The sequence below is a fragment of the Elephas maximus genome, chromosome 1 (genome assembly GCF_024166365.1).
Source record: "Elephas maximus indicus isolate mEleMax1 chromosome 1, mEleMax1 primary haplotype, whole genome shotgun sequence".
Classification (NCBI taxonomy): domain Eukaryota; kingdom Metazoa; phylum Chordata; class Mammalia; order Proboscidea; family Elephantidae; genus Elephas; species Elephas maximus.
In genome coordinates, this window is record NC_064819.1 from 86,230,162 (window position 1) to 86,249,642 (window position 19,481).

Sequence of the window (19,481 nt, forward strand, 5' to 3'; positions counted from 1 at the left end):
CCATCTATTGTTATCCCTGGCAAAATGGCCACTGGTGGTAGCCAGGCACCATCTAGTTCTTATGGGCTCAGGCTGGTGGAGGCTGTGGTTTATGTGGTCCATTAGTCCTTTGGGCTAATATTTTACTTGTGTTTTTGGTTTTCTTCCTTCTCCTTTGCTCTAGATGGTATGTGACCAATAGATACATCTTAGATACTACTCATCGAAGTAAGATGTAGAACATTTTCTTTATGAACTATGCTAGGTCAGTTGACCTAGATGTCCCCTGGACTTAGGTCCTAGCCCTCAGCTCTAGTAACTCCATCCCTCAAGATGTTTTGGTGTGTTATGGAAGCTTTTCTATGACTGTGCCCCCTTTGTGGTCTATTTTATATACATGAATATACATTCTGTACATACAAAGATGTATGTAAGCATATCCAAAGCCTAATATACATGGGCGTAGTCCTGTACGCCCTCCTTCCCCTATAGAGCATACATATCTGTCTATGTATCTGCTTAGAAGTAATTATTTGTTTTTACTGTCCTTATATGGTTATATATGCTTTAGTATAGTGTTTATCATGATTGCCTTTTTTTTTTTTTCCTTGGGTTGCACTAAGTGTCTTCCTTTCCCTTGGTCATGTTGTACTGATTTCCCCTATATTGTGTACTGCCTTCCCCTTCACCAAAGTTAATGCTTCTCTACTACCTGGTTAGTGGTTTCTCCTCCACACTCCTCCACTCCTTCATAAACATCAAAGATTGTTTCTTTCTGTGTGTAAACCTTTTTCTGCAATTTTATGATAGTGGTCTCATACAATATTTGTCCTTTTGTATTGACTTACTTCACAGAGAATAATGCCCTCCAGATTCACCTGTGCTGTAAGGTGTTTTGTGGATTCATCATTGTTCTTGATCATTGTGTAGTATTCTATTGTGTGTATGTACCATAGTTTATCTATTCACCTGTTGATGGGCACTTAGGTTGTTTTCATGTTTTTGTTATTGTGAATAATGCTACAATGAACATGGGTGTCCATATGTGTATTTGTGTGACAGCTCTTATTTCTTTAGGATATATTCCTAGGAGTGGGATTGCTGGATCATATGGTATTTCTATTTCTAGCTTTTTAAAGAAGCATCGTATTGTTTTCTCTAGTGGTTTTTCCATTTTATACTTGCACCAGCAGTGTATGAGACTTCTAATCTCCCTACAACCTTGCCAGCATTTATTGTTTTGTGAATTTTTTATCAGTTTCATTCTTGTAGAGGTAAGATGGTATCTCATCTTGGTTTTGATTTCCATTTCTCTAATGGCTGATGATTGCACGCATCTTTTCATGTATTTCTTAGGTGCCCAAATATCCTATTTGGTAGTGTCTGTTCATGTCATTTGCCCATTTTGTGATTGGGTTGCTTGTCCTTTCATTGCTGAGTTGTTGAGATTTTCTCTATATTTTAAAGATTAAACCTTTATCAGATATGTCATTGGCAGACATTTTTTCCAAGTTTTTAGGTTCTCTTTTTACTCTCTTGGAAAGTTCTTTTGATGGGCATAAGTATTTAATTTTTAGGAGATCCTAGCTATCTAGTTTATCTTCTGGAGCCTGTGCATTTTTAATTATGCTTGCTATTCTATTTAAGCCATAAATTATGTCTCCTAGTGTTGCCTCTATGTTTTCTTTCATGAACTTTATAGTTTCCATTTTGACTTAGCTTTTGTGCGTGGGGTGAGGTATGAATCCTGTTTCATTTTTTCTGCAAATGGCTATCCAGTTTTGACAGCAGCATTTATTGAAGAGACTATCTTTTCTTCATTTACTGGACTTTGAACTTTTGTCAAAGATCCGGTACTCATAGGTAGATGGATTTATTTCTAGGTTCTCAGTTCTGTTCATTTGGTCTATGTGTCTGTCATTGTACCAGTACCAGGTTGTTATTGACGATCATAGCTGTATTCGTTCTGAGATTGGGTTGTGTGAGGTCTCATACTTTGTTGTTTTTCAGTAATGTTTTACTTATGCATGGGTTCTCTCCTTTCCATATAAATTTGGTTATTAGTTTCTCCATCTAGCTAAAGAACGTTGTTGGAATTTGGATTCGGCTTGTATTGTATCTATAGATTGCTTCGGTTAGTATTGACATTCTCACTGTGTTACGTCTTCCTATTCACACCCAAAAACCCAACATGGGTATTTTTCCATTTAGGAAGGTCTATTTTGGTTTCTTGCAGTAGCGTTTTGTAGTTTTCTTTGCATAAGTCTTTTACGTCCCTAGGTAGATTTGTTCCTAAGTATTTTATCTTTTGGGGGGCTATTGTAAATGGTATTTTTTTTCTGATTCCCTTTTCGTAGTTTCTTCATTAGTGTGGAAGAATACAACTGATTTTTTATGTTGGTCTTATACCCTGCTAGTTTGCTGAATCCTTCTATTAATTCCAGTCACTTTCTTGTGGATTCTCAGGGATTTTCTATTAATAGGATCATATCACTTATAAATAGGTATAGTTTTACTGCTTCCTTACCAATTTTGATGCCATTTATTTCTCTTTTTTGTCATATTGCTCTAGCTAACACTTCCAAGAAATATTTACGTAGTAGCCAAAAGAATAAGTCACCCAGAGAAGAAGGGGAACGGTTCTGTAACATTTTAGATGGGAATGAGCCTGACCTGTCAAAAAACTGAGAAAAGGCTAGTAATGAATATGGGTAAAGTGATCTGTGAGAGAAGAATGAGGCCAGGCAGGAACCAAATCATGAAGATTCATCTCTACTATCTTAAAGAATTTTAATATTCCTTAAGTGTGATGGAAGGTCTTTGTCAGCTTTTAAGTACACTGATGACACGTTTTTATTAAATCTTGTAACAATATAAAGGGATAAACCTGAATGTAAAGGTAGAATTAGCAGAATCTAGAAGAGAGATGACAGTGGTTTGCATTAGCTGGTGAAAATTTTTAAAAGTTAGAAGATAGATAACGTATATTTTTGCATTCAAATTTGCCAGTTTGGAGATCCGTTAGGTACTGAGGATGAGGGAGATGCAGGTGCCAAGGAAAAATGCCAGATCTTTTATGTAACAAGCTGGTAGATCAAAAGTGCTATTCACTAACATATGGAAAAAGAGGGACAGACACTCTTACTTCATTCTGACATTAGCCAGTAGATAGATATATAGGTGAACTCTCTGACCAAGTAACTAGCTTTAATGAGAATCATAGGGCCACACAACTTTAGAACCATATCTTTTCAAAATTCTGACCTTTACTTGTAAGTGAATGCTCCAAGGTCATTTGGACAAAAAATGTAGTTATGACCTCATCACCATGAAAGAAACTGCACCAAATACCAGCTTATCTGGCTGGAATATTTTCTATCCATTTATTTTTCCAATTATTAACATAAACTCCCTCCCTTTGTTTATTTTTTTATGTCACTAAATCACCTAGTCTGTGTTGACAAATAATTTTTTCTTCTTCTACCCTTCTCCTATTCCTCTTTCTTTTCCTTCTTCTCCTCTTCCTCCCTCTCTCCTTCTGCCTCCTCCTCCTCCTCCTTTTTCTTCTCAATTTACGATTTAGGCATTGAAGGACTATGGGCCAAAACAATGACAGTTCTCTACATGGTTTTATTCTGCTTGGCTTCTCTGATCATCCCAAGCTAGAGATGATCCTCTCAGGAGTTGTCGCCATCTTCTACTTAAATACCTTGGTAGGTAACATAGCCATCAGTATTGCATCTCTCCTGGATTCCCATCTGCACACACCAATGTATTTTTTCCCCAGGAATTCATCTTTTCTAGACCTGTGTTTCACCACCATCATACCTCAGACCTGGTTAACTCGTGGGGGCCTAATAAAACCATCACCTTTGTGGGCTGTGTCATTCAACTCTGTGTTAATATGTGTTAGGGCTCCACTGAGCGTCTTCTCCTGGCTATTATGTCCTATGATCATTTAAAGCTATTTGTAAACCTTTGCATTATTTGGTAATCATGACCCCACATCTGTGCCTCAAGATGATTATCATGGTATGGAGTATTAGTTTGGCCTATTCTCTAGTATTATGTACACCTACCCTGAATTTACCTAGATGTGGAAACAACATTTTAAATCATTTCTCGTGTGAAATGCCAACTATGATCAAGATAGCATGTGTAGACAGAACAGCAGTTGAAATGTCTGTTTTTGCTTAAGGTATTGTCTTTGTCCTTACACCCCTCTTCCTTATTCTTATATACTATGGTTATATTGCCCAAGCTGTGCGTAGAATGAAGTCCAAAGCAGGCCAACAAAAAGCAATTCACACCTGTGGCTCTCATCTCACTGTGGTGTCCATCTTCTATGGAACCATCATCTACACGTACCTGCAGCCAGGTAACAGTCCCTCCAAAGACCTTGGCAAGTTCCTCACTCTCTTTTACACCATCATCACTCCAAGTCTCAACCTCCTCATCTACACCTTGAGGAATAAAGATATGAAGGGTGCACTGAAGAACTCATAAGAGTTGCCTATGAATCTACAAAAATAAAGAGGAAATGGAAATCATAGAAAAATGTTAATGTAAATAAAGCTATGAAATAATGTCTTCAAAGTGGCTTAATTTTTACTGGGCAACCTGAGGAAGCAGGTGCCACACAAAATAGACCTCTTGAGGATGGTAGAAAAGGAGGTACTAGGGTTTTTAGAGGCAGCAATGGCAGATTTCTGCTCTCCATACTTGAAAGGCATTTTAAATTATGCTTTACAGTTATCATTATGTAAGCTGCAGTCAAGAAATGAAAAGATATATTGCATTGGGCAAATCTGCTGCAAAAGACTTCTTTAAAGGGTTAAAAAGCAAAGATGCCACTTAAAGGACTAAGGTGTGCCTGACTCCAGCCATGGTGTTTTCAATCACCTCATATGCATGCAAAGGCTGGACAATGAATAAGGAAGACTGAAGAAGAATTGATGCTTTTGAATTACAGTGTTGGTGAAGAATATTGAATACACCATGGACTTCCAGAAGAATGAACAAATCTGTCTTGGAAGAAACACAGACAGAATGCTCCTTAGAAGCAAGGATGATTGTGAGGCTGGTGCAGGACTGGGCGGTGTTTTGTTCTGTTGTACGTAGGGTTGTATGCTTTGGAACCAATTTGACAACACCTAATATCAACGTTATTATTATATTTTGATCGTTTAGAGAAATGTTGTTTTTGCTTATTGGTCTTGACCAAGGCAAACTCCCACATAGTCAATCTGCAAATACTGATTGCTTTATCCATTTGGTTGTAATTCCTAAAACTAATTAATTCACTTTGTCTTATTACTTTGGTAAAAACTTAGAGTGCGATGTTGACTATTAGAAAGAGAGAGAAAATTCTTGATATTATTTCTAATTTTGAAAGTAGAAAGTTTTTAAAAAATCACCAACTTAAATGTTTGCTATAGGCTTTAGATAAAGGTATTTATTTTAAGAAAGGTTAATTCTCTGTTCATCAAAAGATTTTCTCTCAAAGGAATGCTGAATTTTACTGATTGTTCCTTTAGGAATTTCTTAAAGTGATTAAAAATTTCCCCTCTAGCATATGAATGTTAATTTGGTGGACTGCATTGGCTGATATTATCTTTGCATTCCTAGATAATATCACTCTTGCTTACAACCCTTTTTTTGTGTGTTGAATTCAAATGGCTAAATTTATATTTAGTATTTTGGTACTTATCCTCATAAATGAGATTATCCTGTGTATCTTTCATCTGTTTAGTTTTGATTTCTCCTCATGGTTATTATAATGTTATGAAAGGAATTGGATAGCATGTCTTCTTTTTTCCTAGACTGTGAAGTTTTTTTTTTTTAATAAAAATCACTAATGATAGGGACTCTCTCTGTTCCAAGACAGTTTGGTAAAATGTACTATCATAGTGAAACACCAGTCTGACACTCTGTTTGAAGTGAAAACAAAAAGTTTTATTGTAGGAAGTGTTTTGCAAAATGGAACACATTACCGCACCCAAACAGAGTATAATAATTTCTGACACGTTAGAGGAGAAGAGAGTTTTCATGGGTGAACTGAACAAGGGTGCAAGCTTGCATTCTTCTTACCATCAGTAAGTCTATTAGTTAACATCCTGGTGTATTGAACAAGGTGGTCTGTCAGGCACAGTTGAATCAACTTTCTGTTAAAACTGCATGTTTTCATCCTGAGACCAGAAGAACTAGTTGGTGCCCGGCCACAATCGATGACTACCCTGACAGGGAGCACAATAGAGAACCCCTGAGGGAGCAGGAGATCAGTGGGATGTAGACCCCAAATTCTCATAAAAAGACCATACTTAATGGTCTGACTGTGACGAGAGGAATCCCAGCGGTCATGGTCCCCAAACCTTCTGTTGGCACAGGACAGGAACCATCCCCGAAGACAACTCATCAGACATGAAAGGGACTGGACAAAGGGTAGGAGAGAGATGCTGATGAAGAGTGAGCTAATTATATCAGGTGGACCCTTGAGACTGTGTTGGCATCTCCTGTCTGGAGGGGGGATGGGAGGATAGAGAGAGTTGGAAGCTGGCAAAATTGTCACGAAGGAGAGACTGGAAGGGCTGACTCATTGAGGGAGAGCAAGTGGGAGTAAGGAGTAAGATGTATATAAACTTATATGTGACAGACTGACTTGATTTGTAAATGTTCACTTGAAGCTCAATAAAAGTTAATAAAAAAAAAAACTGCATGTTTTTACCTCCCTCTTATCTTAAAGCCACAAACAAGCTGTGCTTCTGCTTGTCTTGCTTCTGATTCTAAAGAAAATCCTTTCCTGGTATTACTATTAATTTTTTTTGTTTGTTTTAAGATTCTTTCTGTCAAATTAAGGAAGTTTCTTCCAATTTGTATTCTGGTGAGATTTGTTTTTCTCTTTTAAAAATCATGAGTGGATGTTGTATTTTACCAATGCATATTCTACATCTACTGAGATAGTCTTTTTCTTTAGCATGTTAGTGTTGGAAATTATGTAGATTGATATTCTAATATTGAATCAGACTTCCATTTCTAAAATAATCCCAAGATGATAGGGTGGCATTATATCCCTTTTATTCATTTAATTTGTTTTGCAGCTATGTGTTTAATTTTTTTTTTTTTAGTGCCAGAAATTAGCCCTTAAAATTACTAACTCTCATCCTGACAATATAATTATATAACTTTTGGTTTGATTCATTTCAGCATTTACATCATTATGCCTATTTAATTATTATTCTTAGCTGAACAGCTTAGCGTAGCATTGTATTTCCTTTCTTACATAGCTTTCCTTATTTTATAATTGTCTTATTTTTTGTTTGCTTAGTTTACTATGCACTTATCATTGATTTATACTCAGTCACTAACAAATGTAGATGTTTTCTCAATGTTCAAATAATTTATATACAAATTTTATTTTCCTTTTCAAAACATCTCAGTGGGCCTTTCTGCATTCTACTTTCTCTGAACTGGTGTTCTCTTGGACTGTTATTGGACTGTCATCCTGTGATAGCTAAGTATTTCCTTTGCTGTATTTTCTTTAATCTTAAAAAAGTAATATTAAGTGTTTCTTTTGCTGACTGCATTGAATATGCTTTTTCTAGATCCTTGACAACTGCTTGGTGTAGCACATCTTCTAATGGGCTTGCAAGATTCGCTTTTAAGAGTTTACATGTCTGAAAATGTCTTCATTTTATTCTGATGCTTGACTGATAATTTGGCCAGGTATAGAAATTCAGGTGGAAATCATTTTCCAACAGAACTGTGATGGCATTTTCCCAGTGATATTACAGCTTTGAAGATGGTTGTTAACGATGATGGCATTATTAACAGCAGCTTTTGCACTTCAGAATTCTGAAATCTTATGATGCTGAAATTTCATCTGGTTTGAGAAATCAATGGCCAATTAAGATAGGGAGCAAAGGCCCTGAGATCGCAGGGTGTCTGTTTAAGGAATAGCAAAGAGACTGGTGTGGTTAGAAGAGAAGCAAGTAAAAGAGAAATAGTCAATACTATCACGGAGGTAATGGGGGTTGAGTGCGGAACCTAGAGACTTAGTAAAACAGAGAGGCCCCCGAATCTGCAAACAAAGTAACAAGAAATGGGCCAGGGCAAAGAAACAAAGCCAATCCCCAGACAATGGGGCAGGGTATCTAAAAATTGCCTGCATACTTCTTTAAATTTGCCTTTCAGAAGCAGCTGGAGAAAACCAGGTCCAGGGACATGCCCAGAACATCCACCTGTGACCGCTGTGTGACCTTCCACCAGGGCCAATGAGGGGCTCCAGCACCAGCCAGGGAATCGAACCCAGGGAGCTAGAGACTGTGCAGGAGCTACACCCCTTAGTAAGTCCTGTTTAGAATCCAAGAGATCTCCGAGACAGGAGCCATCTTGGAAACCTGTTGCATGTGCACCTTAGTTAACATATCCCCTCCTGTGCCTGTGAATAAACATGTTTCTTTTCCTGCCCAAGAGCTTTTAAAAACTTGGGCCTGTCTTTTGTTCTGTGAGATGCTGGTATGCATTGCTCACCTCTGCTTGCAAGCCTCTTCAATAAAGTTTTGCTTGTGTGGAAAACTAAGTGCCTTACCTGCTGATTCTTGACCAGTGAGAGGCATGAACCTTATTTTGGTAACATAATGACCATTTTTTACAATGAAAATTTATGTATTCAATTTTTGGAAAAATAATATCTTTAAGAATTTTAAATTAGGTAATGCTTGATATATACTGTACCAGTCCCTTGCACCTTTACTCTCTGACCCCATTCCTGTCCTTCTGTGATATTCTATTTACTGTAAGCGTCTGGGACTTTGCTTGGCATATCTCTGCTGGACAATCCCATACATCTATGGTCAGCTGATGGATTGATTGGCAGCTGGGCGATCTAAGATGGCCTTACACATCTGGGAGTTGGCGGGCTGTTGGCTGGGGCATCACAGTTCTCTTTAACTTGTTCTGTCATGTAAACATAGCTTAAAAAACCGAAAACCAAACCCAGTGCCTTCGAGTCAGTTCCGACTCATAGCAACCCTATAGGACAGAGTAGAACTGCCACATAGAGTTTCCAAGGAGTGCCTGGTGGATTCGAGCTGCTGACCCTTTGGTTAGCAGCTGTAGCACTTAACCACTACGCCACCAGGATTTCCAAACATAGCTTAGGCTGATTGATATGGCGGAGTCAGTGTTTCAAGTACAAGAGAATGAGACTCAATGTGCAAGTGCTTTAAAAACACTTTTTTTTAAAATTGTGGTAATACATATAACAAAAATGTGCCACTTTTACCATTTTTCAGTGTATAATTAAATAGTAATAATAATTTTGTCAAATTTGTGCAAGCATCACCAATATCTATTTACAAAACTTTTTCATTGTTCCAAATAGAAACATGGTACCCATTAAATAATAACCCCTCCCCGTTTTCCCCTCACCTCAGCTCCTTAGTAGCCTCTAATCTACTTTCTGTCTCTATGAATTTGCCTATGCTAGATATTTCATGTAAAAGTATCATACAATATCTGTCCTTTTGGGTCTGGCTTATTTTAATTAACGTAATGTTTTCAAGATTCATCCATGTTGTAGCATGGAATATAATTTCATTCCTTTTTATAACAGGATAATATTCCATTTATTTATCTATTCATCCCTTGATGGGCACATGGGTTGTTTGCACATTTAGACTATTGTGAATAGCTGATGTGAACATTGGTGTACAAATATCTGTTTGAGTCCCTGCTTTCAATTCTTTTAGGTGTATGCCCATGAGTGGAATCACTGGGCCATATGCTAATTCTCCTCATGCATCTGTCAGTTGGTCATTTTGTGGGGGCTTGTGTGTTGTTCTGCAGCGGGGAGCTATGCTACTGGCATTCCAATAACAGCAGAATCACCCATGGTGGACAAGGTTTAGCTGAACTTCCAGAATAAGACAGAATAGGAAGAAGGACCTGGCAGTCTGCTTGTGAAAAAAATTAGCCAGTGAAACCCTATGAAGAGCAGTGAAACTCTGTCTCATATAGTGGAAAGAGACAATGGAAAAGCTCAAAAGCATCAGTTAGAACAAGGCCAGGGCCTTACTTCAGGACAGACATTCAATTGCTCATATGGAAGTTCAAGTTGAAGCTGAAGAAAATTAGAACAAGTCCATGGCAGTCACAATACGACCTTGAGTATATACCATCTGAATTTAGAGACCATCTCAAGAATAGATTTGACACATTGAACACTAATGACAAAAGACCAAAGAAGTTGTAGAATAACATCAAGGACATCATCCATGAAGAAAGCAAGAGGTCATTAAAAAGACAGTAAAGAGAAAAAAAAAAAAAAAGAGAGACCCAAATGAATGTCAGAACAGATTCAGAAACTTGCTCTTGAAGGTTGAGTAGCTAAAGGGAATGGAAGAAGGAGTGAAGGAAAACAGCTGAACAGAAGATTTCAAAGGGTTGCTCAAGAAGACAAAGTATGATGACATGTGCAAAGGCCTGAAGTTAGAAAACCAAAAGGGAAGAACGTGCTCAGCATTTCTCAAGCTGAAAGAGTTGAAGAAAAATTCAAGCCTGAACTTGCAATGGTGATTCTATGGGCAAAATACTGAACAATGCAGGAAGTGTCAAAAGAAGACGAAAGGAATACAGAGTACCAAAAAGAATTGGACGACAGTCAATCATTTCAGGAGGTAGCATATGATCAAGAACAGATGGTACTGAAGGAAGAAGTCCAAACCACACTGAAGACATTGGCAAAAAACAAACCTTCAGGAATTGATGGAATACCAATTGAGATCTTACAACAAACACATGTAGCGCTGGAAGTATTCACTCGTCTATGCCAAGAAATTTGGAACACAGCTATCTGGCCAACCAACAAGGAGAGATCCATATTTATGCCTATTCCAAAGAAAAGCTATCCAACCAAATATGGAAAGTATTAAACAATATTATTAATATCACACTCAAGTAAAATTTTGCTGAAGATCATTCAAAAGCACTTGCAGCAGTACATTGACAGGGAACTTCCAGAAACTCAAGGCAGATTCAGAAGAGGTCATGGAATGAGGAATATCATTGCTGATGTCAGATGGATAGATACTGGCTGTCTTAGTTATCTAGTGCTGCTATAAGAGAGATACCACAAGTGGATGGCTTTAGCAAAGAGAAATTTGTTCCCTTACAGTCTAACAGGTTACAAGTCCAAATTCAGGGCATCAGTTCCAGGGGAAGGTTTTCTCTCTTTGTTGGCACTGGAGGAAGGTCCTTGTCTTCAATCTTCCCATGATTGAGGAGCTTCTCAGGTGCAGGGACCCCAGGTCCAAAGGATGCACTCTGCTCCCGGTGCTTCTTTCTTGGTGGTATGAGATCCCCAACTCTGTGCTTGCTTCCCTTTCCTTTCATCTCTTGAGAGATAAAAGGTGGTGAGGCCACACCCAAGGGAAACTCCCTTTACCTTGGATCAGGGAGGTGATCTAAGAAAGGGTGGTGTTACAATCCCACCCTAATCCTCTCAATATAAAATTACAATCACAAAATGGAGGACAACCACACATTGCCTAACCAAGTTGATACAAACATTTTTGGGGGACATAATTTAATCCATGACAATGGCTGAAAGCAGAGATTACCTTTCTATAATTTTGTTAGAATGAGAAGTACAAGGAAGCTGGTTGGTTGTCCCTATTTTCTCTAGACAAACTGGTGAAAGAAAGAGATGAGTTCAGGGCTTCAGAGTCAAAGCTCAAGTGACTCATAAATGACCTCAAATTTTCCACTCATGCCTTGAAAGAAAGTCTTATTTCTTGTAGTAATAGAGTTGATATCGTAGGGAACCAAAACCAGTCTTATTGTAAGAGTGGTTGAATTAACAAACTCTAGAGGTGTCTGAAGTTAAAGGGAGGGCATTGACTGGGAAAAATTGGAATCCTTAAACTTGGGCTGGGGACATTTGGGCAGATAATCAAGGAGCTGTGGACACTCAGCCCCTAAATTCCGTTGAGTCTTTACTGCCAGTAGAACCAGCACCCACACTCCCATCTGAAGAGATTATTGCATGTTTCTCTGCTAAACCAAGTAAAACCATTAAGCCTTCCACATCTACTTAATGAGATTAACCAAGGTGTGTCTAAAGGGCCCTTGTCTGAGTCATTGCCTGGGGCATCGCCTAAGGCAGATGCTTTACAATGTTGAATGTTCTCCAAACACTTCCCCATCACCAATTTTGACTTTGGAACCTATAGGCAGACTTAAGTCCCAATGAGCCCCAAAAGCTGAAGTACAATGTGTGACTCAGGAGGAGGTATGCTACACTCCAAAAGAACTGCTTGACTATTCTGATATGTACAAACAGAAACCTGGGGAATATGTGTGGGAATGGCTAGTAAGGGTATGGAATAATGGTGCAAGGAACATGAAGATGGATCAGTCTGAGCTTATTGATATGGGTCCACTAAACAGATTCTTCATTCAGTGTTTCAGCTCAAGAAGTTAGGAATCTAATAGTTTATTTGGTTGAGTCACGGAAGCATTGATTACATGGTAGCTTACACTAAGCCAAGTTGAAGTACAAGACATGCTTTGGTATAGTGTAGAAGAAGGTATCCAAAAGCTTAGGGAAATTGGTATGCTAGAGTGGATTTATCAGGTTAGACACACAGGTCCACACATGGAGTGCCCAGAGGATACACCTTTTACCACAATGCTGAGGAACAAATTTGTGAAGGGAGCCCTAGCATCCTTGAAGACTGCTGTGATTGCTATTTTATGTAAGTTATATTTGACAGTGGCAACTGCCCTAACTGAATTAAGACACTTAATTCCAACTGGCTTGATTGGACCCTGCAGTGATAGGGGTCAAGTGACAGCTCTCACTGGAGAAAGACAAGGTGGACGTGGTTACCATAATGGACAGCAGAATCAATGCAGTAAACAGAAGAGTCTGACTCCTATGGACTTATGGCATTTTCTACTTAGTCATGGTGTCTGTAGGAGTGAAATAGATAGGAAATATACTAAATATTTACTTGATCTGTATAAGTGGAAGAATTCTAGGTCAAGTGAATGGTAGTCTAAATGGAATAGGGAGAATAGAGAGTTATGGCTCCTCAGTCAATTCCAAGGCTTGAGCAAGTTTAAAGAATCACAACCCCTTGAATGAAGGAGTGGCTGTGTCCCTTGAGGAAGGACTCCAATACTAACAAAAAACATATATTGTTAATCTTTCTAACAGCCTTCCCCAAAGGAATCTATGCCCTTTTAGGAGACTGTAAATTCTTCAGGAAAAGGAAATAATCAGAGTTTTTGGAAACTAATGGATACTGGCTGTGAATAGACACTAACTTCCGAGGACCCAAAAAGTGACTGTGAATCACCAGTCAGAGTGGGGGTATATGGAGTTCAGATAATTAATGGAATCTTAGCTCATGTCTGTCTCACAGTAGGTCCATTGGGTCCCTGAACCCATCTTGTAGTGATTGCCCCAGTTCCAGAATGCATAACTGGAATAAATACACCCAGAAAATGGCAGAACCCCCACACTGAATCCCTGACAAATGGTGTAAGGACTATTATGGTAGGAAAAGCCAAGTGGAAGGCATTAGAACTGCCCCTACCCAGGAAAATAGCAAAAAAAAAACAGTACCACATTCCTGGAGGGATTGCAGAGGTTAGTGCCAGCATAAAGGATTTGAAGGTTGCAGAGGTGATGATTCTCCCTGAAGAATTCCCTGAATAATTGCCTTATTTGCTCTTATGGCTGTGTTATGTTCTGGAGGGTGAGAGACAAATGATGGAAGCACCATGGTATGATTTACTGATGGTGGTCCTTTGGTTGGTTCATTACCGTTTTGTGGAAAGTTCAAGACCTATTGCATTTGTTTATAGAGTTTCCCTGAATGAGTGTGAACAGTGTTTATAGTCCTAGATAAAGAGCTCAATGTTTGTTGTTACAATCTAGAAAAGTAGCTAGAGAAAATTTCAAAGCACCCAGTTCTTTCTAAATTGTAAAGAGGACTCTTGGGATCTCATTACAAAGCTGGCTTGGTTGAGCTATGGTTGATGGTAGAGCTCATTTTCTCCAAGTTCCTAGGGATTCTGTCACCTGGAGGATCAGAACTCATTAGATATATTTTATTCTTATGTTCAATGCAGCTATTTATAAGTTTGAAATGTTTCATCTTAGTTCAATTACTTACAATTGTTTCATTACTCAGTGATGAGAAGATAACTACATTTAAATGTGCATCCTGAGGCAGTCTATTTGTGCTTATCTGTTTTATTAATTACTGGTGGTATGCAATTTTAACTCAAGGAAGCTCTTATAACTTAATGACCATAAAGCAACCCAGAAAAATCATCAGAGCACACACTTGCACTAGGACCCAGGGTTTAAATAGTGACATTTCAGGTACCAGCAAACTAATTGTCGTAGGCGCTAAAGAATTTGAATCACCAATGGTGGCCATCAAAGCAAAGGTATGAAATAAAAATATAAATTTATTATAATCCTCAATGTACTGTTTAGAGCTTTGGAGTTTGACTATCTTCTCTTTCACAGACAAGAAAGTCCTTGGGTGTCAGAACTTGGAGGTCAGTGGGAACTAATAGAGGAACCTTATTTACATATTTACCCAGAGCACTTTTATTTCCAAATCAATATGTGCAATTTTAGTGGTATGATTATTTTATAGAGTCAGCATATGTTAAAATTCTAGTGTTGGAATTAACACATTACTTCACAGTAAATTTTGTTATTTGTAATACATTCACTGCCAAGAGAAAAAAAAATTAAAATATGCTTTTTCATTTCCCTGTCCTATAGCTTTCCTTCATATTGAGGACGTTTTCTATTTATTAAATTTGTCCTTGTGAAATGTCAGCATATGGTCTAACTCTCCAACTGTTTCATCAACTGGCTTTTTCTGTAGCACTTTGGTAAAGTCAATTGGATGCAGTCCTGATTGGGTTAGATAACCTTTCTTGATGATCTGAATTTCCACAAAATGTTGGGAATTATTAAAAAAAAAAAAAACAACATTCACTTCTAATTCTTTCTTAATTATGTTCTCCGAATGGCCGAAATAGTTAATGTAACCAAAAGGTTGTAGTGTAGAGTTCACCCAGAAGTGCCTTGGAATTATCTGATTTCTTTTTGTAATATTTCTCTAGAATTTGCAGGTTAATTTAAAGTCAAAACAAGCAGTGAGACTTTGTGACAGGTTTCACCCCCTTACCTGGAGTCTCAAGTTCAAGAAGTCCTGACAAGAATCTGTACCTCAACCATCTCAGGAAAAAGCGCAGTTCATGGTGGCATTGCAGGGAACACAGGAGACAGCTAAAACCTGGAGAGCAAATAAATGTTGAATCAGAATCTGTTTTCTTCAGAGTGGGCTTTACACTGGTGGAAAAGTAGAGCACCAAGGGACCTCTCTCTGGAGGACAGTAATGCAAATTGTTAATATCCCTTGGAAAAAAATGTATGTTATTTGGTAAAACAATTTTTCAGAGGTAGAAGAAAGAAAACTTAGATCTATATGGGCTGATTCTTCTGGCTTTCTGCCAGAAATCTGAGATTAAATGAATATTGTAAATCTCTGCAGAAACATTCTCCTTTCTGTCTATATTATGAAAGAAAGATAAAAGCTATTCTCTCTTATAAGGGGTGCACATGAAGCTATTCCTTGATTTGTGATTTCGGGCATGTTGATTAGCAGAAACAAAAAAGGAAAAAGTGTAGATTAAATTAAGAAAATTGAAATATTGGATTTTATTCATAGTGATTACGGAGTTAGGAAAGATACTTTGGATCTTTTCTAAATCTCATTATGTGCATGGAAAATTATCTGAGATTCCCAGTATCAGGAGGAGTTTTTATCCTTTTCTGACATATCTATGGGGGCTGAAGTGATAATGATATACTCAAGGAATTAACATCATGGCATTGACTTTAATTTTAAAATAATTATCATTTTTACATTTATATAATCATAACTGAATTTAAATTTCTTGCAATTTGTTTAATTTAAAGACTCAATTCAATCTAAAAGTTTATAAAATTCATTAATTTTTAGTATGCGTATGTTCTGTTCAGAAGTTAGGCACAATTGTACACAGGAACATGTTTGTCAAAATAAATGTTATTTATTCATCCTCCTGCTCAGGTATTGTACCTCATGGCATGTGATACATTTCAGAAAGTTATTATTTTTCTTTCTGCTCAACTTGGTCAATGGCAGAAATCAGATTCAAATATTTATTCTTGGAAAGCAAATTCTGAGGAAATTACCCTATGTCTATATTGAAATTACTGTGTTGACCAGTATATTCAGTTAGTCTAGTGAATGTGTGCACTATTGAATCATGGTCACGGACTGATGTCTTTTTCATAATCTTGAGAATATCTACTTGAAATATACATAACAAATAAAAGGTATCACTTTTTACCCTATAGCTACACACGCGCACACAGATACTCAAACACCTTGATGGTTAACTATTATTTTTCAATAAGGAGATTTTCTTAGGTTTTTTTTTTTTTTTAAACAAATCTTCCCAGAAGTTATTTTTGCTTCAGGTAGTAAGAAGTTATCTTTCTGTAGTTTATAATAGGAAACCGTAAAGGTAGACTGTTGACAATGTGGTCAATTGTTAGAAGTTTCATCAGTTCTGATATGTTCAAGCTTTCCTAAATGAACTGTATCTCAAAGAACACAGAGCTTCGTAGTCCTTCAAACAGAGACTAATATTTTAAATTATTTTTCATCAAACTTAACAAATTGGCTGTTTGTTACTACAGAGATAAAAACAAAGCCTTTTCCATTTGTCCACCTCCTTCTATCACCCCATTCAGATAACTTTGTGGTGTCTGCCTAAGGAGTCAGTGATAGAGAGAAGAACACTAGCCATCATGTCTGCTTTTAAAGCTCATAGAGTAATACAAGGGGAAGGTTAAACAAACAGTTAACTACATGGTGCATGATTATATTTTTTCTTATAATAATTTTGATAACTAGTGATTATTGAGACACAGTATGTTACAGACATTGTTCTAAGCACCTTACATATATTACTCATTCAATAGTCACCCCAACTTTAGGTATTTTTGTTGTCCCATTTTTAGAGATGAGAAAACTGAGCCCAGAAGTGCTATGTAAGTTGCCTGGGACCACACAGTTAAATAACTGACAGAGATGAGACATGAACATAAACTCTGTGACTATGCTTTTAAAGTCCGTGCTGTATTGGCTGTCTGTTGCAGTTCCCTATACTTAATAAAAGATATACAGCAAAAAGAGATGATGGGCCCAGGGGATTCCTCTTTAAGAAAAAAACTTATAAATGCTGGCCGAAAGAAGGCGTAGGAGTTCCCCATAGAAGTAGTGGAATGATTTCAGGGACTTCAGATGGGAATGAGTTTGATCTGCTTAAAAAAAAAAAAAAAAAAACAGAGCGAGCTCATAGGGATTTTTGCGATGAGAATAAAACCAGGAAGGTTCATCTCAAACAACTTAAAGAATTTATTTCTTAAATGTAATGGAAAGTCATTGACCAGTTTTAACCTCATGGATGATGTGATCTTACTAAATCTTGTAACAAGGCATAAGACTGAATGTAAGGGTAGAAGATTATTACCAGAATCTAAAGAGATGATAGTAGTTTCGATTAGAGTCGTGGTGGAAAATTGAAAAAGTGAGAGGATCATTAATGTATATTTTTGCATTCAAATTTATCAGTTTTGGTGATAAGGTAGTTATTTGGCATGAGGTAGATGAAAGTGCCAAGGAGAAATGCCACATTTCTTGCAGAACTGCCATGGAGATCAAAGACGCTATGCACTAAGATATGGAAGAAGTGGAACGTCCTTTTCCTCGTTCTAACATTAGCCAAATGGTTAGATTTTATATGTGCATTCTCTGATAAAGTAAAAGAATTGCTCATTATATTAAACTTACCAGTTTTGTAGAAAATAAGAGTGACGTTATTTTAGAACCATATCTATTAAAGACTCTCAGATCCACTTGTGAAAATATTCAGACCCTGAGTTTAAGAGTGAACGCCTGAAGGTCACGTAGACAAAATATATAATACTGAACTCTTCATCATAAAAGAATCTGCAACAAATACCAGATTTCTTGAATGCAATATTTTCTAGTCATTGATTTTTTTAAATTATTGGTATAAATTCTCCCTTTGTTTAGTTCTTTATTTCATTAAATTATTAAGGTAGTCTGTGTTGACAAATTTCTTCTGCTTCTCCTCTTTTCGATTTAGGCGTTGAAGCACCATGAACCAAAACAATTATAGTTCTCTACATGGTTTTATTCTGCTTGGCTTCTCTGATCATCCCAAACTGGAGATGGTCCTGTCAGGAGTTGTCACCATCTTCTACTTAATTACATTGGCGGGTAACACAGCCATCATTGTTGCATCTCTCCTGGATTCCCATCTGCACACACCAATGTATTTTCTTCTCAGGAATTTATCTTTTCTAGATCTGTGCTTTACTACCAGCATCATACCTCAGATGCTGGTTAACTTGTGGGGCCCTGATAAGACCATCAGCTATGTGGGTTGTGTCATTCAACTCTATGTTCAAATGTGGTTGGGTTCCATTGAGTGCCTTCTCCTGGCTGTCATGTCCTATGATCGTTTTACAGCTATTTGTAAACCCTTGCATTATTTGGTAATCATGAACCCACATCTTTGTCTCAAGATGATCATCATGGTTTGGGGTATTAGTTTGGCCTGTTCCGTAGTATTATGTACACTCACACTGAATTTACCTAGATGTGGAAACAACCTTCTAGATCATTTTTTGTGTGAGTTGCCAGCTCTGGTCAAAATAGCTTGTATAGATACCACAACTTTTGAACTGTCTGTTTTTGCTTTAGGAATTGTCGTTGTCCTTACACCCCTCCTCCTTATTCTTATATCCTATGGTTACATTGCACAAGCTGTGCTGAGAATGAAGTCCAAAGCTGGCCAACGAAAAGCAATTAATACCTGTGGATCTCATCTCACTGTGGTGTCCATCTTCTATGGAACCATCATCTACATGTACCTTCAGCCAGGTAACAGTGCCTCCAAAGACCATGGCAAGTTCCTCACCCTCTTTTACACCATCATCACTCCAAGTCTGAACCCCCTCATCTACACCTTGAGGAATAAGGACATGAAGGATGCACTAAAGAAGTTGGTGAGGGTTGCGTATGAGTCTACAAAAATGAAGAGGAAATGGAAATCGTAGAAAAATGTTAGAATAAATAAGGCACTGAAATACATTTTGTAAGTATCTTTAGTTTTTGCTGAGGCAAGTAATCCCTAGGTCATAGAGATCAGTTAATATAAAAAATCCTGTGTGGAAAACCTTTGTAGTTAAAAACAATATTATACTTATTCTACTTAGGTCTTTACACTGTAATTATTGGCATATCTTCAGAGAGAACAGGTCACTAGGAATTTTTAGTTTTGCATGAAATATAATACAAAGAAGATGTAAATATAAACTTGGATAC

The 19,481-nt window shown here is 37.4% G+C and overlaps 1 protein-coding gene and 1 pseudogene across 1 annotated transcript; both read left to right on the forward strand.

Moving 5' to 3' along the window:
* The first annotated feature begins 3,575 nt into the window (after nucleotides 1-3,575).
* LOC126077709 (olfactory receptor 2W1-like) lies at nucleotides 3,576-4,532 on the forward strand (annotated as a pseudogene).
* A 13,718-nt stretch (nucleotides 4,533-18,250) lies between these two features.
* LOC126077684 (olfactory receptor 2W1) lies at nucleotides 18,251-19,213 on the forward strand. Its single transcript, XM_049887177.1, has one exon. It carries the CDS (start codon nucleotides 18,251-18,253, stop codon nucleotides 19,211-19,213), a length of 963 nt encoding a protein of 320 aa, XP_049743134.1.
* Nucleotides 19,214-19,481: the final 268 nt, after the last annotated feature.